General features: G+C 40.4%; 1 protein-coding gene across 18 annotated transcripts in view; it reads right to left on the bottom strand.

Annotated features, from left to right (window-relative positions):
- The window catches only part of clasp1a (cytoplasmic linker associated protein 1a), a 94,737-nt gene that overhangs the window by 30,447 nt on the left and 42,434 nt on the right, over positions 1-21,856 (bottom strand). For 17 of the 18 annotated variants that reach the window (XM_044365319.1, XM_044365315.1, XM_044365318.1 and 14 more), the window contains exons 9-19: positions 6,795-6,935; positions 6,397-6,470; positions 6,136-6,228; positions 5,871-6,016; positions 4,347-4,482; positions 3,966-4,036; positions 3,487-3,546; positions 3,000-3,077; positions 2,741-2,908; positions 2,213-2,259; positions 1,659-1,829 (exon numbers count right to left, since the gene is read on the bottom strand). In XM_044365319.1, the coding sequence (XP_044221254.1) occupies positions 1,659-1,829; positions 2,213-2,259; positions 2,741-2,908; positions 3,000-3,077; positions 3,487-3,546; positions 3,966-4,036; positions 4,347-4,482; positions 5,871-6,016; positions 6,136-6,228; positions 6,397-6,470; positions 6,795-6,935 (1,185 nt within the window). Of the gene's footprint in view, positions 1-1,658; positions 1,830-2,212; positions 2,260-2,740; positions 2,909-2,999; positions 3,078-3,486; positions 3,547-3,965; positions 4,037-4,346; positions 4,483-5,870; positions 6,017-6,135; positions 6,229-6,396; positions 6,471-6,794; positions 6,936-20,207; positions 20,331-21,856 lie in introns of those variants that run through there. The other variant, XM_044365329.1, reaches the window with a different exon arrangement.

Below are 21,856 nucleotides of genomic sequence, written 5' to 3'. Positions count from 1 at the left end.
ATGCTAACCGGTTCATGAAGATTTAACGTCTTCTTCCAAACTACACCTGATCTTCTCTTCATTTTGCACGTTTCCCTCCAGTAAAACACTTGCTAACCTGCTCAGTTTATGTTCAGGACGACAGGAATTTGACAAGTGGCTAACAGGAAGAAAGATGATAAACGCTCTGCTGTATGAAACCTTACGCAATGTTTCCTATTAAATTTCATGCCACATGATACAGTCAGCAACTCTGAGGATAATCTGCATTGCATAGGACAGTGAAAACTCTGGATAGGATGTCGAATTTGGCACCCGATTAGGTCATGAAATCTCGCAGTGCACCGTCGGATACGGTGGCACGTTAATTTTCTGAGAAACAAAGAAAGAAACCAAGCAAGGAAGTAGAAAACAATCTTCTCTATCGACTAAAAACACAACCCTACAGTACGACATTGTGATCGCTGTGTAACAGTAACAGAATAAACCGGCTACAGTTGTTGTCAGGGTTACAGTCAAAGGAGGAAGTCCATGCAGACAGTCCATGCAGAGATCCACATAACCGACGACCACTTGGGAGGGAATAAAGAGAGGAAAAAAGAGGGCACAGATGATAAAAGAGAGAAAGGATGTAGCCCGTGACAGCTGACAAAAAAGACACACTCGCACGCCTTCGCTTTCTTGTGCAATTTTTGCACAAATACACACACACACACACACAGGCACACACACACAGACACAAGTCTTACCATCGCTTTTACCGGGAGTGCCATCTTTTGGGCATTTAAGAAAGGCGGTGCAGCAGCGAGTGGGAGGAGGAGAGGTATAGAGGAAGACATTAGTAGCAATTTAAGCAGGAACAGGAGTGAGTGGGTAAGCAAAGGGGGGGGGGGGGGGGGGCTCATCATCATTAGTAATAGCCATTATGGAGCCATGGGGACTCACTGGAGAAGAAGTTTCTGAATGGCCAAAAAAATTACAGTAAATTTCATATATATACTAGTGGGGAATAGCTTAACACTCCCCATTAGCTTAAAATGTGAGTGAAAACATTCTTTAAAAGGCGTCGGGGGAGGGGGGGCTACTCAGCTTCATCAAATCGATTTATCAAAAGTGGATTAAAACAGTTCCTGCTGACAGAACAGTCTAATGACAACCTTAGAAGCCATTAATAATCCCAGGCAGGTCCATAAAAGCCAGTGACTACAGGAGAAAATGTTTTTAATACTTCATGGTGACGGGAGACTTTGAAGATTAAACACTTGAGTGGGCCTCAGAGAAAGGACTTTGTTAACCGAGCTTTGCTAAAGTAAACAGTAGCTCGTTCTTCTCTGTTAATGTAACATCAGTGATGATTTGGAGAGTTTCTGTCTTCCTTTCTGTGAAGATTAATTTACTCACAGCTTTTTCAGCCTTTCATCTCATCTCCTGTTTGCAACTACTTGCATTAACTGTGAACCGAAAATGTTCTGAACGTCGTGCCAAGAAGAAATCAGAGGAGCACAGAACAGAACATTAATTCAGGTTCAGCTTGTGATGCTGCCAAGTTGTATTTTTGAATTCTTTGAACTACAATTCAGCAATTTTCTCTCTTCAAACTTTAGAGTGATGTTACCATACAGAGGGTTTTTGTTTGTCTGCTGTTAGAAAGGTTAGAGAGGAGACGACTGATGGATTACCTAATGAGGCGTAGGACCCCGGGGGAAGGGCGGCTGCAGAGCTGAACGGCGAGGAGGCGGGGACGGTGGACAGACGTGACTTGGCGTTGGAGGCGGCGTTTACGTCGATGTCGCTACGGGAACGTTGGAGGGAACCCGGTGTGGTGGGCACCCTGGTGCTCACCAGCTTACCTGAGACAACACAGATGAGAAGTTAAACAGCTATTTACACAATGCATAAATCATATATTATACTGTATAAAGCTTCTGAACGGCATTTCTTATTCTAAACAGCTCTTTATCAGTTTCCTACACATTTAGATTGTGTCTTTTACTGCTGTGCTGTAAAAATAAGCCTTAATTGATCTTATTTTAATCAATGAGCTATAGATTAATGCTGTTAGAGACAGTGAGGATACAAGGTTTTAATCAAAGCAGCATTAGCGGAGTGGATGAAATGAAAACATCAATCTCCCTACTAACTTCATCACGCTTGTGCCAAACTCAATACGTGTCACTTCTGGGGGAAAAACTAACACGAAAATGAAAAGAAAGTGACTCAGGAAGCGGCTTACTCCTCGTTATGCTCCCTCCGAGGACGCTCTTCACTGACAGCGGCCGACTGAAAAGAAGAGAATAGAAAACACTGTTTAGACTTTACATCACATACAAACACAAGGAGCATCTGAAAACACTTGATAGTTAAACACACACACACACACAAACTGAATGGCCGCTGCAGTCCTGATGGATTGACTATGAGGTCATTATCCGACACGCTCCAAAGTGAATCTATAAACCGGGTAAATGATGGCAATCAATCCAAGCGTGTGTGCCTGCATGTGGCCGTGTGTGAGAGCGCTCGCCCGTCTGCTGCCGACCGGACAATAATTACCAATGTTTTTATAATCCGATTCAATCAGGCAGACGCATTAGCGGTTTAGTCCAATCAATTACGACAAAACACATGTGCAAAAGCCTTGAGCATGGAGAAAAATATGGACACGTGGTAGGTGAGAGATAGGACAACAAAGACAAACATATAATAGGAAGGAAAGAGGAGAAAACAGAGAATAATGAGAGGAACCCATCATGGTTCTTACTTAAGACTCTCCTGGGAAGACGACGAGGAACGGTCAGACTGCGGTAGAGACACGATGCTGTCGGAGCTCTTCAGGTGAGACTGGAGAGCCTTCTGATAGGTGGACTCCAGCGCCTGGAACAGGTGCTCTGCCTCCCGGCTGTAGTGACCGTGGAAACTCCAATAGCACCTGTAGGTGGGGAAAAGGAAAAGCAGAAGGTGAGATGAAAGAAACCAGGGTGAAAATCGGTGAATGTTTCTCAAAAAACACAAAGACTTACTTTCTTGCGATGGATCTGGCCTCTGAGTCAGCGTCGTGTATGCCTTTCTTGATGGTCTCAGTCAGAACAGCCACATGTCTGGGATGGTAAGGGAACATGGTGTTAGCCTCACGTCGAGATATTACCAGGAAATATAGACGGATAACTTCAAATGCTATGATACAAAAACTCCCAGAGTGTTTCTGTCTCTTCTAGTTTTATTCCTCCACTGGTCCACGGGGGAATGTGACCACCCACAAGGTTTTCCACATGCTTTTTAAAGTCTCTGCTGCGGTTGTCATGGTTACAGAGTCGCCTTATCATCGTCGCCTAGCTCTTGATGATGACACGTATCTCAGGACTCATCAATTTAACGGGCCTCATCAGTGGCGCATCCAGCCGACGCAAAGCTACCTCAAATGTTAGCGAACTCAAAATGCCATCATGCAACCGCTCCAGCTACACACACACACACACACACACACACACACACACACACACAGCTTACCTTTCCAGTGTATTAGTGTGCCACTCTTGTAGCATGAGGTCTAGGAACTCAAAACAGCGCCTGGAAAGGGAACAAAGTTAAACTTAACACTTAAAGAGGAATAAAAACTACATCTGGAACGAGTTTCTAAGAGCTTTAAGAACAAAAACACCACTATAAAAACCACAAGAAAAACAATAAAATGTGGCAACAATGTAAAATAAAACTACACCCTCCTGTGATTTGAGGGGAGAATTTGAAAGACAGAATTGTTTCTTGAAACTAATAAAGAAATGAATGTAAAATAAATGTGTTCACACCGTATACTGCACACAATATAAACAGTTTATTACAAAACAAATCAGTGCTCAATATAGATGTAATTCTACTGCATTCATCAAGGTTTTACAATAAAAAAAATGTCTAAATACTGTCAATTATTAAGCTTTTTTCTGTTTTGCCTTATTGTCATTTGGTACCAATAGTAAAGGTGGTCTTACCGTCTGACTGCTACTGATTTGGAGGTGCAGTTACTGGTGATGATGGGGATGAGACGTGGGTAGTGTGTGTGCTGGAAGAGAGAGACAAAAGTGTATTTCAAGTAAGCTTTTGTAATTTCTTTTATTTTTATTATTCTCACATGATGATGCTATTATGGTCTGGTGGTTTTAGGCATTAGCTATTATACATTCATTGTTTCAAGATGTTGAAAAGGTTAAAAAAAAAAGTGGGATTTTTGTGTAATCAAAAACAAGTGACAGAACTTTAACTTTTAATATTAGATGTGTTTCTTTTACTCAGCCGTCACTAGTGAATACAAAATATGAATTAAAAACTATAAAATAAGAATGAAAATGTTATAGAGTATATAGAGTCCTCACCCTGAGGATGAGGCGGATGGTGGCCACTCCAGATGTGGCCATGACTTTGGCACTGTTGGGCACAAGGTTCAGCAGTGTGGGCATGACGCTCTCCGCTCCGTGGTCAAACTTGTTACCCAGCAGTGATGACAAATGTCTGACGAGAAAGACGAGAGGATGTTAAACAACAAGCGTAACCTCGAAGGACTGAGTAACGTCCTCCACGGTAGGTGAAAGAAAGTGTCAGATCATAAAGACATTATCAGACGTCTCTGTCGCTGTTTTTACAATTAAATTAAGGAAACAAGAGTAAAGGAAACATTTGACACCCAAAAATCAATAGATGTAGTTTGTGATAGTCTTAAAAACAAGAAAAATTCAATATCTTCATCAGCTTCTTTGGAGAATGTTTGTGCTGGATTGAGAGGTGCGATGCCGCAGCTGTGATCTATTCATCAACCTGCTGCTCTTTCAGTGCATCTCCGCTCTGTTCCACCTCATCAAGGTTGGATTAAAATTCGGATGATGGATGTTTTTCGGGTGGAGAGCACGATGCTCGTTTCATACCCGAGCAGGACTCATTTTCATTAGCTTAAGTATGTGGAAAGAAAATATTTTAACAGGCTATTTTCCTTTTATAGCCTAATCAGTTACAGAATCCAATTAATATCACTGCTGCCAATCAAAGCTATTAAGACTCAGCAGTTATCAATTACTGAAAACTGAACGACTCTACAGTTAAATCACTAATGATTGTATTAAGTTTCCACTTTTTCACTATATTCACCTCTGTGTTATTTGATATATAATATGAGGATAAGACCCCTGAGGAAGGAAAGAAGGAAGAAAGGAAGGAAGGACGTGAAGAAGTAAATAAGTAAGTAAGTAAATAGGTAAGGAGTGAAGGACACGAGGAAGTAAGGATGGAAATAAGGAAGGAAGCATGTGAGAAGGTAAGGAAGTAAAGAAGGAAGTAAGTAAGGAAGGAAAGAAGGAAGGAAGGACATAAGAAAGGACATGAGGAAGGAAGGAAGGAAGGAAGGACGTGAAGAAGTAAATAAGTAAGTAAGTAAGGAGGTAAGGAATGAAGGACACGAGGAAGTAAGGATGGAAATAAGGAAGGCAGCACGTGAGAAAGTGAGGAAGGAAGGAAGGAGGGAAGGAAGTGAGGAAGGAAGGAAGTAAGGAGGTGTTAAGGAAACAGATTTTATTTTGCTCTAAAAATGTATTTTACATCTTTTTTACCATATTTACTATCATTTATCACACCGATGCCATACGTTAATTTTGGGAAACATTCAGTTAGCAAATGTTAATGAGCTCAGTCGTCTCTATCGCAGTCTCACTTTATGATTAAGAGTAACGTGTAGTTGTTCCACGTTATGATTGTTCTATTAATCACATCACTTGTAAGGAAAGTGAATTGATTAGGTTGTTCTAACATAAAGTTAACAGAAGTTAACAGATTAAAGCTCATGTAAAGTGGAACATAACATTTAGAAATCCTTTCATGCCAGTACACCCTTCTTTAGCTCAGGACCTCACCCCAGTGTGATGCAGGCCTCACGGACCACCTGGGAGCGCAGGTCTTTAGCTGACAGCTTGAGAGGAGCTTCCAGGAGACGCAGCTGCTGAGGGAAACCCTCGTAGTCGGTCGCTCCGGCCAGCAAGAGAGAACGCACCTTCTTCAGCTGGACGAGGAAACAAGAAAAAAAAAAAAAGAGAAGAAGGATGAGACGTATGTCAGTATTTCATCACTGGATTCATGCACCTGTGTGTGTGTGTGTGTGTGTGTGTGTGTGTGACTTACCGCTACCACTCTGTGCTCCCAGTCATGTTTTTCATCAGCCAGAACTTCTCTGACCTTGGACAGCTGGTCCTCCATCTCTCTGTTAGAGTAGATCTGGAGAGATAATATCATCATCATCATCATCATCATCATTAGAATCAGTTATTTTATGATCCTGAGTGCCTCGTCTGTCTGTCATCTTCCTTCTTCTGCTCTATTGTCTGCAGGATAATGACAACTAAAGATTTTCAACAGTGTCTTCTGACATTGCTCTCAAAATACCTGGACTGTGGGCACGTCTTCAAAGGCTTTGATGAAATCCTCTTCATCAACGGCGCCGGCAGCTGCTTCTTTACCTTCAGAAAAAAAAACGCACAAGTTGTTGTAACTGAGATTCAACAGCACACGACTGAAATCAACCTGCCGAAGAAGTCAGACTGAGTCGGTGAGTGTGTTTAATTTGTGTTTTATCTTACATTACTGGAGCTTTTATCAATCAATCACATGTAACGAAAAGTGCCCTATAAATAAAGATTATTATTAGTATCACTTGAGCACAAGTAGTTCAAGACATTACAAGACTTATTACTCACATTAGTGAAAGTAACAGCTTTGCCATTTGTTTTGTTTTTTTATTATTAAGCTAAGTATTTAGCCGTCCCCTTTCACCCGTCTCTCACCTGAGGGCTTAGCTGTGCTGGCTGAACTGGGTCTCCTAACAGAACTCATTACGGTCCTCCTGCCACTAGGGGGAGCTTTGGAGGATGAGGAGGAGGAGGACCGGCCTCCGTCCACAGAGTCCTCATCTTCAAAGTTCTTATCTGCAACACAAGAAGGAAAATTATTACAAGATTATAAGTGATTTAAACTTGCGTATCAGAACAGCGGCCAAATTAAACGTTATTCACTTGACAGCTTGATGACTGTGAGAGATATTTCCAGTCAGGATCAATAAATTATTTATCACTCATCGCTGGCCTCAAAGGTCAGTATTTTTCACACAGTGTGTTTTCTTCCTGCGTGGTGTTAGAGCCCCGCGGTGAAAAAGCATCATCACTCTCTTCTCATCAATCTGCCTAAAAGTAGGACCTGAGTCATCTCTGCTGTGTGTGTGTGTGTGTGACCTCTGCTCGCCTCGGGGCGAGAGAGCGAGCCACTCGCTCGATCTGTCAGGTCGTGTGTATGTGTAGCCGTTCGGTGTTTATCTATCCATCCATCTGACTTTAATCTGGTTTGGCAGCCATGCATGGATACATGGCCCCCCTGTCACCTGCCCAACGTGACCATTCACACGAGGGATTAGCCTGGAGGGGAAGGGGGGGGGGGTAGATATGACGGCGTTGGGTGGACGCTGTCAGCTGAGCCACGGCAACAACGAGAAGGTTTGCAGCACAGATCAGATGAATATTATTGATTTAAAGAACAATTTAATTATACAGTAGCTGTTGTTTAGGATGAACTCTCCCCTCTGTAGCTGCACACACACTTTGTTTTCATATACGTGAAACAATCACAGAACAATAATCAGGCTCACACTCCCTAAATTTCACCCCCCCGCTGCAAAGATTATCACCATGACACTGCATCTATCGCCGACAAACACACACACAGAGAGAAATGCAACAACAACAACAACAACAACAACAAAAGGGGGGGAAGACAGGGGACAAAAGGCAACAGGTTGACGGAGGAAAGGGTGGAGAGAGAGGAAAGGCGGATGATAGCGGAGCGATGACACAAAGAGGAGAAGAAGGACCAAATACCATCAAAGACGAGGGGGGGGGAAAGCGAAAGGGGGAGCGAGGCGCGAACGGAGAGGGAGTAAAAAAAAAAAAAAAAGGGAAGAGATAAAAAGGCATTGTTCTTACGAGCGCAGATTTTCTTGCACATCAGCTTCCTCAGCATGTCTCTGCTGCACCCTCTACCATGCTCTCTCTTTATCACCGAGCATCTCAGTCCACGGGAGGTTTGTGTGTGTGTGTGTGTGTGTGTGTGTGTGTGTGTGCTCTGCATGTGCCCCTGTTGCACGCTGAGCTCTGACAAAGTGCCAGACTAACCACCCCTTAAGCCTTCCTCTCTGAGTTCAGTTATCAATGTGTGTGTGTGTGTGTGTCCCCGTGTGTGTGTGTGTGTGTCTCGGCACCATCATGACACAGTTGGTGTGTGTAGAGACTCTTGTGGTGAGAAGAGGGAGGGGTCTATTGATGTGAGATCACCTTTTTTTTCTAGTGTTTACAGAGTATATACACACACTCGTGTAACACTAACAATAAAACCGAAAGCAATACTGAATCTCACAATAATGACATTAGCGGAGACTTGGATAATCAGGGTGGTTCTGCTGCAGAAGTACAAAAATATATCGATATAAAGACGGATATAATTACTTCTAAGAGGCCTGTTCTTCTGTTTGAATGGAAGAATAAGTGCCGTTTGCCATTTCTACAGGATTAAAAAAAGAAAACTAACTCTCAGAAAAGCAGAGTTCGTCTACCCTCATAGGTGCTGCTTAGACCTCTAGTTTGGTAGAAGCTGATTGGAGCTTTAGTTACCAAACTCTATGAACTAATAACGATGAGTGAGCTCCAAAACCCGGCTGGCACAGCGCTGGTTTGAGCCAGTTGGTTCTGGCCTCCGCTCTATTTCAGTCCTTTCAGTCCAGCACACAAAAACGACAGACGACTTGAATCGACGGCTTTATTGCGGCACAATAAACAAAATACCACGTGTACCGACAGAATCATCATACACAATACGGACTAATAAACAGGTGTTTCACGTGGCTCGCGCCTGCTGCTGTTTGATTATCAACCCTCAGAGATTTTAAGTCATACCTGTCGCCTCATTCATCCTTTGCTGCTGAGTTATGGTGCAGTCGCCCCTAAAGTCGCTTCCCATTCATGTCTATGTGCAAAAGAGGGGAGACACATTCACTTCCAGTTGCTGACCGGCCTCTTTCGAGTTCAATCTGATTGAACTTTGACTTACAAACTGGTGAAGCTCTCCAACCTCCGGTCAGTTGGAGAAAGGAGGAGGGATTGAACTCTGATTCAGGAAACAATGTTTGTTTGTATTCTTGTTTTATGACCGCACAGCAAAAATAATACCAGCAGCAGAAGAAGAAGAAGACGACTCGTGTGAGTTCGAGGACAGAGACAGAGGTTAATGACAGTGATGATAAAACGCTGTATGACTCCTGCGGTCTGTGTTTACAACTCTACTCTCACCACGTGAGTTCATTTCAATGGACGGATTTTGGTCTGACTGCAGCCTAACAAATAAAACACCAGCACAAACAAATGGAGCACAGGCCGGTGTAAACTGACCCGCTGTAACAGGTGCAACACAAATAAAAGCACAGATTGTACACACACACACACACACACACACACACACATTTACAGTCTTGAGAGGACGTCTATAATCAGGCAACATAAGTGAAATCACCTGTGTTGGTGGACTACGGGTGTGAAGAGTTGGTTGTGTGTGTTGGTTAAGGCTGAATTTGGGAAAAGTCTTCAATATATCAGCTAATATCAGCTGACTGCAGGTGTATCAGTGTTGGCGTATTTGTCAGCTGATAAGTAACAAATCGCAGGACAGATATTTAGAGGTAATTTATTATAAAGTTTGTCAACCAGACGGTACTGACAAGTGTATTTTTTCAAGTGTAACACTGTAAAATTCCCCTCTCACTACATATCTTTGTCATGAAAATGTTTGGTTATATCTATACTGGTATCCAGTATCAGTCAGGCTACAGTTCCTTGGGTACAATAATAATACAGTCCAGTGGTTCAGTCTTGGTAACAAAGTTTTTGCTAAACATCACATCATAAAAAAAACAAGAATGCAATAGTGGAAGCAAAGATTTCAAACTAGCTGGGAACTAAAAGTGTTGGCACAACCAACAAACAGAGCGCCACTAAATTCTCACCAAAAAGAAACTTTTTATACCTCAAACTGCATAACTACTCCCAGTGGTTCTGCACCGCAACCGAAGCCCACGTAGAAGCCAGCTGGCCTTACGAGCCTGCGCATATTTGACAACGACCGGCCGAAAAAGACCGACTATACTTTTCTCCTTCTCGGTATAAAACAGAAACCAAAAGGATTTTTTTTTTTTTTTTTTGCTCTGCAGGAATAAACTCCCGAAGGAATCCTTTTACCAGAAAACACAGCAGACATAAAGGCTGACTTCGCCAGCTGTCATCCGCTTCATTTAAGGGCAAAACTATAAGAAAAGGAAATGAGCTCATTCTGCTTTACCCTCAGCTTTAAACCAAGGCTAATAGCTTCAACACTGACACACACACATACACACAAGTATTGATTACAGCTGTCAGAGCGGCTGTTTCCCCTCAGACGCTGATGAATCTGTGCGTGTCGGGGGAGCGATTAGAGCTACATGCAACATGCTATGAGTAATTCAAACACACACACGTAGACTCCTCCACTGAGCGAAGCCACTTCTAAATGCAGGAGAGTCTTAATACAAGCAGACACACAGGAAGTACTCGACAAATGAGAAGCGGGAAAAGATAAAGATGACAGAGAACAGAAAAGGATCCTATGATAACCTCGATATCCTATGATACAGACATGAAACAATAATTAACTGTCTTCACTTATTTGCTGAAAGTTTTTTTTTTTTAGCAAGGCCTCACATTTAATTACTTGAGAGAAACACAGAACAACAATTGGACTTTGGCAGTTGGGGATAAAAGGACAAATTCATAACAAAATGCTTCTGAAAAAATAGTCTTTCTAAATGTATTGTGAATTTCTTGGCCCACTTTGTGATTTGATGGGTATTTTTCCTGTTCCAGTGAGCAATATAAATTAAATCCTCTGCCAGTGAAAGCCATTTTATATTGCAATATTAATTCAAATCTTAATATGACAAGTTTCCTAGAAATTCAAGTATTAATAGACAAAATTATCAAATGAGAATGAGACTTTTTGGATAAACTAGCTAATAAAATACCTGGTAAATCAGGGTAGTTTATAACATTGATGCAAAAACCATTAAAAAATGCAATTTTGCTATAAGACAGTCCTGCTCAACAACGTCCTGCACTCAAGAGATATGAATTAAATAGTTACCTTGGTATAAACAGGATGTCAATATCTTTGACTGTTAATAAATTCACATCATCTCACTTTATACGCTCTAAACTGTAGACATTTACATCATCAAGGGCACATCTTCAATGCATCTATTCAGTAGTTCTCTCAGACATATTCACATCACAATTGTAAAGAGCTCAGAGTCATGACAGGTTGTTCCCTCTCCTGTGTGGTTGAAACATTTCTAAAGGACAGTAAATGTCTCACAGGTCTGAGTATCGTTTTTCAATATACTGCAGAAGCTGATTAGACGCCCTGGTTTTGGTGCAGATACCAAATTAATACTTTTTGGGGATAGTTTACTTCGAGAAATATGAAATAAAACCAGTTTATCATCGAACAAAAGAAGCCGAAAGGTCTCAAATGTTAAATGTTGTTTAACACGAGAACTAAAACAGTCCATAATTAAGCAAAACTCAGATTGTAAGCAGGAACTATCTGATCAAAGAATAAGAAACAGACCAGACATTTGATGTCATTTTTCAGTTCATAACACTTACTTACACGTTTCAGGCAGGGTCGCCTACAAATGAGATCCAATAGGAAGAAAATAAAGAAATAAATAATAAATAATAATAATAATAAAGAAAATAAAGGTTCATTCTGGCATTTTTTAAAGGAGTCACTTCAGCATCAAAACACTTTGCCTCCCCATTAAAATTGAATTGAACTGAATTGAATGTTAAGCGAAAAATGTTTTGGATCATTGGATTGGACGGATTACTCCTTTATCATATGTTTGTATGACAACTGTTGCCTGCAAGTCTGTGAACTGTCAGTCATAAGACCACTTCATCAACTATTGTGTCACACTGCACCTTGATCTGTGTCCACTTTAAAAAACTTCACCTAAAGTTTTGTTTTTGTGTTTTTGTTTTGTTTTTGTGTGTTCTTCTGTTAATTTCTGCTTTTATTATTTATTTTTGATATGATTAGCTTGTATGGTGGACGGAGCTACAACAGGAAGCTCCTCACTGTTGTTATTTACAGAATATTTTTGCTGCTTATGTGACGAATAAAAACCTCGAAGCCACAATGAACAAAACAGGCAACAACACATGAAGCAAAACAGAAAATAAAACAGAGGATGATGAGATTGAAATGACTTTCTGTGGAGGAGGAAGGTCAATCGTACAAAAACTCACAAAAAATAAACCAATCCAATTAAAGATGTATACAGTAGTGATCAGATCAGAGCCAAATATCAAGGATGTGCTACTCTAGATGTCCACTAGGTGTCAGGAGACACTGAACTGCAGCACCTCGTACAGTGAGGTAGTCAAAGCTGCTGAAGCTGCACTGGCATCAGCAGAGTCACCAGTAATCTGTCTCTCAACCACAGATTTATATAATGGGGAGGATTTTCTCTCCTCCCGCTGTACTCTTTAGAAAAAGAATAAAAGCCCAAAGGCATGAAGGATTAAAAAAAAAAAAGTTCTGGAAAGCAAAGTTCTCCGAATTTAGAGGAGAGAGATCTAATAATGTTTCGGTACAGCCTGACAAGAGGACAGAATGTCTCTCTCATCCAGCCTTAACCCTTTATCCTCATCCCCTCATCTCTCCATCTCTCTCTCTTATCCTAAAGTATCATTATTATCTGTCTCAGTCTCCTCCTGACCACTCGCTGGATCTTCTTCCTTGAGGAGTTCAGGGGGAAACTAACTAACGGGGATTTCCAGCAGCGGCTCCGAGCCTGGTGCGTCTGTCCGTTACACACAGCAGCCTGTGAGGTTACATAATAGACAGATGACTGGTGATCGGAGTTATGTCATAACAAAGATGTCTTGTTTTGCTGACAAACCAGAGAAGCTGCACGCAAGGGCTAGAAAATTAAACTTCCTGGATGAAAGTTATAGCCAATCAGAGTAGTTTATCACCTTGTATTGACTCTGAATTTTATTTCTCACACCATTTGAGTTTTGTTCCCTGAGAAATATGATCTCAACCTGTTTAATCGAGACAAGATTGAGAGTTTTTTGTCCTGTTAGTGTCATTTCTCCTTCACCTAGATGTAGCAGGAAACTAATTTTTCTGTTGATCGATATAAAAACTTTTATTCTCTGGTCTTTGACTGTGATCTTAGTGAGGACACATTTCTTTTTACTGGCCCTTTTTCCACATGAAAGTCAAAGCGATGGGCTGATTTAAAAGCCCAGTGTTCCTCTTTAATTTGTGGTGCTACACACCCAACTTCAAAACATGAAAACATGTCAGAAGGCAAGTTTTGATTTGTTTAGCTATGTCAGAAAAGACTGATCTTCTAATGTTTAAGTTCGACTTGTTCTGACAAGAACTCTTCTGAAGTCTCAAAAAGGTCTCAGTAATTAAAATGCATGGACGGAAAAAAAAAAAAGAGAGACAGGATTTTTACAAGGAAGTGCTGAATGTCACAGTGGAGCAACCGTACCAGTGGGATATGTAATTATTCAGCACATTTGCTGGTTAGCTGATGTGTTTGCTGGGATAAGCAGGAAAGAATGAGACCGAGGGACCAGAGAGAGACTACATCTATCTAAACAAGCTGTTCACATTTACATTGATACAGACTCACACATAGCATGTAATAGATTATTTTTGTTTGACTATTTGTAGTTTAGTCTGTCAAAAAAAACAGAGCAAACTGACTATCAGTCCAAAAAAAACAGAACTATTTATTTTCCGATGTTATAAAACTGAGCAGAGCAGCAAATCCTCACATTTCAAAGTGGAATTTTGTACTTGATAAATAACTTCTCTACTCAAAAATATGTTTTTCTGCTGTTTGTTTTGTCTTTCCTCCTCTTCTTTACCTCCCTCTTCTAAAGAAGAAGGCGGGAAATTTTGATAGAAGAATAAACGATGGACTTTAAGTAGATTCTCAAATATGAAAGACGTTTTTCTATTAATTCAGAATTACTACGACATCATATAATCAAAGTCAGTACTCTAAAATTGTCATTATTTATTTATCTATTGTTTTAATTTATTGTATGATGTATCACTGGGTGACACACACACACACATTATTTACATATATCATTACATGGGCTATATAACATAAGTAAAACGTATGAAATGCCATGACCACAATAAAATAAAGTATATATTTCTTCTGGTTCCTTTAACTGGATGTTGATGTACAGTATGTGTGTTTATCCAACAGTGGATTGTCCTGCGTATGGAAAAATAAATAGGAGAATGACCTCCAAAAATGCAAAAAGTGCAGAAAACAGGCGGATTGACTGTGGGAGAGACGTTGATGCAGACATAACAGAAACACGCTGTTGTAGTCTGGATTGTTTGTGAAGACAATGAGCCGGCTGTTCCACTTACGCTCCATAATAAACTGGAAGAATGAGTGACGGAGGCAGAGAAGTGACTTGTTGATTTCCTGCAAGATTTTATTCTTAACTAGCGTTGATGCGCACATGTATGAAACCAGGCTGGACTGATTTTAAAGCAGTTTGTTAGAATATTTACACTTTTTGATGCAGGATTTTCCTCTCAGCTCTTTGTGAAAGCTTAAATATTACTGGAGGTCTATTGTTCTTCATTTCTGGGTATGCTAGCATCGTGTCTTTTAATAGAATAAAAGTGTTGCTAAGGAAACGGAGCAGACATTATCAGCTGTATTCATGGACTCGTACACTAACATTAAAGCTGTATACGTCATGTTGTTGACTCTAACTAGATATTTATACTGAAGAATCAAGTAACACACTGTCGGACGACAGCGACAACAACAACAACAACAGCATCAGCTCTTGAGGTGTTTATTTCCCACCACCCTGCCACATGTTTGGATGATTGGCTTGTGAGTGTTGTTTGATGAAAATCTGTCATTTCATTATAGGCACCTGCTGTCAGGCGAGAGAGCAGCGTTCAAAGTGTTCTGTTTGTTCCAATCTAGTCAAACGGTGCATATAAACATCTTCTTTACAAGCTCAAAAGAAGGGAAAAAAGAAAGCGAAATACAGATTTATCTGCTATAAACGTCTCATTCTTCTCTTCACATACTGCATCCCTTCAGCTCTCGTCAGCGAGAGACAGACAAGCATTCAGATGAGAAACATTCACAGATCTGCAGACAAAAGTGGAAAAAACTGTAGAAACAAATGAAGACAGAAATAGAGACCAGCAGAGGCAGGAGCTGGAGTTCCTACTAAGATAATGTTTGGGAGAAATGTGACTCACGATCAATACTGCAAAAACATCTCAGCCAGCGTCACTCAATCCTACTTATAATTATTAAATCCTAAAATGTCTTTAAAATACGTCTTCTCAACAACATCCAGCATATACTGATGTAGATTTAAGCCCAGTAAGCACACTTCTTTGTTTTTATACTTTAACTTGTACAAATCAACCAGGATCAGTTTCATAAAGATATTTTATTCCCAGAATTCATAGTAAAAAAAGTTTTTGTACTTAAGATAGTGAAGAACTACACAGCTTTGTGCAACAGATGAATTCAGACGTCTGTCTGTATCTGAAATGTATTTATGTGTTTGCACATCTAAAGATATTTTTTATTTATTTGTTTAAAGATTTGATATGTACACAAACACCCACAGTTCCTACAGTACATATACTCAGCTATACATTAATTTAAAGTAAACAAACAAACATCTGTGCAGACAGGAAACTAAAAGCTACAAAAGTCTCTTCTAAAAGCTGAGGACACGATAAACAGAATTACATTTTATAAGTCTAACAATAAGATCCAGTTCTTGAAAAACCATTTTTCAACATCGAGATGGTTTGAGAGGTTTGTGTAAGATCTGTTTGATCTGACAAGACAGAAAGTTTGTTTACATCCACGATCGCACACTAAAGCCTGATCACCTTCTCACCACTAAGTATCTGTACTGACTCGTACAGATATTCAACACTGTTGGCACAGATAACCTCAGCCTGTGTCCTGGCAGAGGGGGCCCCTGCTACAGCGGTCCCTTATAGAGCCCCTCAAAGACTCCCTTTAACCCTCCACAGTCACATGGACAGAGGGGCTGTTTGCCCATTTTCACTTGGCAGAGAGCGAGATGAAGACAATCACATCATTCAGAGAGTTGGCTGCAGTTTATACTGGTGTCTCATCTCTCTTCATCCCTCTCTATCTATCCCCCCCCCTCTTTAAACTCAAAGCATCTCCTGATCATCCAAAATAACTCCACAGATACATTAAACCTCATATTTATGCTACTGAGATGATGAATACATGTATGAACACACCTCCCTCTGTTGGCACACTCTGTTGGTATTAAATGATATTCTATGTGTTTGTTATTGTTACCAAATGTCGTTGCTCTTCAAAAACTATTACAAACAAATCAATGAGTCACACCGTTGCTCTGAGTGACAAGTTTATTCATTACAATGAACACACACACACAGACACACACACACACACACTGTAGTTTATTTTAACTAAATCCCACATACGCCTAAACTCGCATGAACATAAACTAGCTATAAAGCCGAGGTGAGCTGCAGAGTCGCTGATAATTCTCTGTAGGTTCATCACTATTAGCAACACATTACATACTGTCATCTGATACACTGTTATTCTGAAAAATATTGATTATTTAATACTTTACACGGCTGATAATAGTCCCAAATAAATGCACAATTTCCTCCTGTTTGAGTAACGTTTGCTAATAACCACAGTTAACAGCTGTTTTAGGAATATTATTAAAAATGAAACTGCATATCTGTAAACTACTTTTTAAAGATTTACATCTTCAGTAAGGAACAAATGGACTTTGTTGACAATATAAAAAATTACAATAGCACCAGCCTTATCCTTTAATATCCAGTACATGGATTTGTTTGGATTCAAGTGTAGTTTCAGGATAATTTTGATCATTAAAACGCAACTTTGACACTCAAAAAAGACACTAAAAGTGTAATCAGAGTATCTTAAGTGGGAACCTGAGCCTGTTCTTGAGTTATTAACCCTCCTGTTGTCGTCGGGTCAAATTTGACCCGTTTTCAAATGTTTTTTATATCAGAAATATGGATTTCTTTCATCTAATTGCCCGAAAATCACATGTATGGTTCCATATTCCAAGTTTATAGCATCTGTGGACTTGCATGATCGACAGGAAGACAACAGGAGGGTTAAAAACATGAAAAATGTTTCAACACACACCAGGATGCTACACTAAAACACAAGTGACTAACGAGTTCCAATCTATGAACAACATCTTAACCCCTAAAACCTATTTAATGATATACTGTGTGTACATATATCAATAAGAAATAATGAGGCAGCTGCACAGAATACCTGAACCTTCTGATTTCCAAGTATTCACTCTTAAAAAATAAAATATGTATGCAACACATACACACAGTTTAAAAAATACCAAATATAGAAAAGGTTTTTCTGTGCTGAGCCAGAACCTCCTCCACACTGTGCAGCAGCCAATAGCAGCAGATACACAAACACGAACACACACACACACACACACACACACCCACACATAAAATCCATACACGCAGAAGAAAACACGTTAAGCTCTTTGCAAAGCTGTGCAGCATGTGTGTGCATGTGTGTGTGTGTGAGAGAGAGATGATCAAAGGACTTCCTTATAATAAGCATTCCTTCTTCTCCTGCATTCATCCTTCCTTTCTCCTGCTACCCCGCTGGTGTTAACTGTTTCCTACATGGTGCAATACTTTATAGCAGATGCACACTTGCACACACACGCACTTGTGTCACCCAAAATCCATGAGACTAGCAGGTTTAGCTGACACATGAATTTAACTTTGAGAGTCTAATAATAATCCTGGTAATAAAGTTTCACCTTCACAGCTGCTTTTATAGATTTATAGATGGATCCAGATGTGATATGACATGAAAAAACATCAGCAAACAGTGATTCTTATCATTTTTATTGACTTTCCTACCTGACTACCGTTAAATCATTTCAGCACAGAGGTTCATAGGAGGTTTTATACGAGTTTATCTGCAAAAATGATCTATAAATATTTAAACTCACTGACATGACGGTGCTAAAGGTGACCGATGCAGATCTGCTCTGCTTTCAGTTTGATGCTCATCACAGCAGAACGCTGAGAAAAAGACAGTCTTGCAGCGTCTGCAGCGTTTATGTAACAGCGAAGCACCAGACGCTGAGGACGCTGAAGGCAGCACACACACACACACACACACACACACACACACACACAGAAAGTCTGAGGGATTCAGCCAATTACAAAGAAGTTCTCTGATTGCGTTGAAGATGCTGAGGACTCATTGGCTGATGTGGCTGAAAACAATCCACCCACGTTCACAGTTTTAAGATGAAGCTGCTGGCTGATTGTCTCCTCTGTGGTTATAAATACTGACTCTATTCCAAACTTTACTTTGCATTATGCATTGATCTGCTTTAAATGGACCCAGACTGACCCGTCCACCATCGACACCTGACAGCACACTGACAGTCCCACTTCAAAAAGAAGTCAGTTTAAGTAATCAGAGCTCTGGTGTTTAAGAGAAGCGACTAAATTAAACTTTTCAGAGCAAGGTGAGTTATCTCTGTTGTTGGTGGCCGAGCTGTTGATCGAGAGTGAGAGGAGGAGGAGGAGGATGTTACAGTAATATGACTGGATGCCATCTTTAGTGGAGCATTGTGCTTTACATGCCAGAGAACAAGCCACCGCTGAGCAGCCTCTCAAACACGCAGCGCTGATGAAACAAAGCTGCAACGATCAGTCGATCAACAGAAAATTAAATGGCAAATATTTTGATAATTGATTGTTTTGAGTCTTTTTTTAAAGCTTCTCAAACGTGAATATTTTCTGGTTTCTTTAGTCCTTTATGACAGTAAACTGAATATCATTGGGTTGTGGACTGTCGGTCGAGACAAAACGGGCTTTGGGGAAACAGTGATCGACATTTTTCACCATTTTCTGACATTTCAAAGATCAAATGACAGATAGATTAATTGAGAAAATACTCAACAGATTAATAGACTGTGAAAATAATCACTAGTTGCAGCCTTCATGAAGTACTGCTGTGTGCAAAAAAAACAAAAAATGTTCATCTGTGTTGGGAAGATTCTTTGTAGTCAATTAAGAAGATGAAAATCCAGAATGCAACAGTTTCATTTCCTTGTTCCTTGTTTAAAAACCTCACTGCTGCTCTGGCAGCCTAATTGGACGAAATAAAATAAGAATTCTCTGCACCCTGCTTGCACAAACTTCACAAAAGTACATTTCTAAAAAGACGATTTTTGCTTATTTACTTAGTCAGCAGGGTATTTGATGTATTATTTCATGCACCCAATAAGGGCATCAAAATACAACTAAATGAATGTCATTTTAACTTCATATGACAGTTTTGGAGGCAAATATTTCAACATAATTGAACGACAAGTAATCCAAAATGAACCAGATTACATGAATGAAGGGGGGGATTGAATGGGTTACATAATGAGTTGAAATAGACAGTGAATGATAACAGTTTACATACTGACAGTAACTCTCTCAGCTCTCATCATCTTGGCGAGCGCCAGACCGAGATGAAAAAAAAAAAAATGTTGGGACGCTTTAGGCGAGCTGTCGAACGAGGCGCTGAGAGGAGACTGAAGGCACGACTGTTTTCACAGCGCAGAGATAAACAAGAGGCATGAGATGTAACATTTCACTGCTCTGCAGGAAAGAATACTGCTGCAATACAGCAAAAAACAACCAGCATTTACTGAATCCGCTCGAGAACGATAGAGTTTCTGATGACTTGAGGCATCACTGAGAAAGTACAGTAGCTGCTTTCTTGTTCACTGACAACCACAGTTTGATCGTCTAACAGGACTGAGTTGGTTTGCAGCAGAAAAAAAATGCAAATGGTGCAAAAAAATCATCCTTCAACATGCACAAAACAAACATGCAACCGATACGTAGATGCATGCCGTTCAAATCTGCATCACACATGTGTGATCTAAGCTTAGCGAAGAGGAAACCCTTTCTATTTCCAGTCTTACCTTCTCCTGCTGTCATGGTGCAAAGCCGCCCTGAACGCTGAAGCTAGAGAGAGGAATGCTACTACACAGCTGACAGCTCAGTTCACTCTCTCTCTCTCTCTCTCTCTCTCTGGTCTCTGCCCTATATCTCTCACCCACTGTTCACCTCTCAGTGGTGCTACAGAAATGGCTGCTTTGTTTTGCTCACCATCCATCCCTCCCTCCCTCCCTTCCTCCCTCGCTTCTATCTATCCCTCTACAATCTCTCTGCTCTCCTCCCCTCCTTCCCTTCTCTATCCCTTCTCGCCTGTGTGACAACACCACAGCAAAGCCACTGCCTCCATCTTTCTCTCATAAGTGTTTCTGTACAAATATTACAACTGTGAAGATGAGACTAGACAGAATTTAGAAGGTTTGTTTCTTACTGAAACTATCACAATTAAAGCTCCTAGCAATTTTTATTTCAGATAGAATACACATATAAATGTCCACATACATTTGGCCATATAGTGTAACATTCAGCTCTAACTCTGGTTTAGCTCTCACTTGGCTTAAGTCCTGCTTATCTGAAAGAACACAGTGTGTCTGCTATAATAATATTACATGTAAATTCTCTGAAGTTAAAAATGGAGTACCTCAGGGCTCCGTTCTTGGCCCTCTGCTTTTCTCTCTTTATATTTCACCTCTCGGCCAAATTATACATAGTCATGGAATAAATTTCCGTTGCTACGCAGATGATACTCAGCTATATGTGCCTATATGATCGTACTTAAATTACTAAATTAGAAGCCTGTTTGGCTGCTGTGAAAAATTGGATGTCGCTAAATTTCCTGCTTTTAAATTCAGATAAAACTGAGATGCTGGTTGTTGGCCCTGCTAGACAGACAGACACCAGTTTCATCTTGACAACTGTTTGATTTCACAAAGTGTGGCAGCCAACAATCTCGGTGTTACGTTTGATCCCAGCCTCTCTTTGATAAGCACATCAAAGAAATCACACAAACACTGCCTTTTCCCCACTTACGTACAGCTAAAATTCAGTCTTCCCTGTTCATGGCTGACACAGAGACTATTACATGCATTTATTTCATCCAGACTTGATTACTGTAATGTTCTCTTCTCAGGTCTGCCACATGCTAGAACTAAAAGTTGGTTCAAAATGCTGCAGCTTGAATCTTAACTAAAACAAGAAAATTTGACCATATTACACCAATTCCAGCCTCCTCTCATGGTGCTTCTGCTGAGTTATAAAATCCTATATATACCTGTCTGAGCTCCTTAAACCTTATATTACATCTTGAGCTCTCCGCTCCCAGAATGCAGGGCTCCTGTGTGAAACCAAAGTTAAAAAGAAGTCAGCAGAGCCTTTTCCTATCGAGCCCCGTTCCTATGGAATAACCTCCCTGCTGACGTCAGACAATCCGAATCTGTTGAGTCCTTTAAATCTAAACTTAAAACTCGTCTTTTTGCCTTAACCTACAATTAGTTGAGTGCTTAATGGACTTGTACTGCAAAGTGGATTGGTTTCTATCTCAGTGAATTTACTAAGCACTGTCCTGTCCTGACGAGATCATTGATTATTGCAACTGCTCTGATAACCTTCTGATTGTTTGTTCCACGAGCGAGCACGTGAGCGTCCGAGCTGTGTTTCCCTCTCTCTCTCTCTCTCT

This window comes from Thunnus albacares, chromosome 11, assembly GCF_914725855.1.
Source record: "Thunnus albacares chromosome 11, fThuAlb1.1, whole genome shotgun sequence".
Classification (NCBI taxonomy): domain Eukaryota; kingdom Metazoa; phylum Chordata; class Actinopteri; order Scombriformes; family Scombridae; genus Thunnus; species Thunnus albacares.
This window is presented reverse-complemented; position numbering and strand designations above follow the sequence as displayed.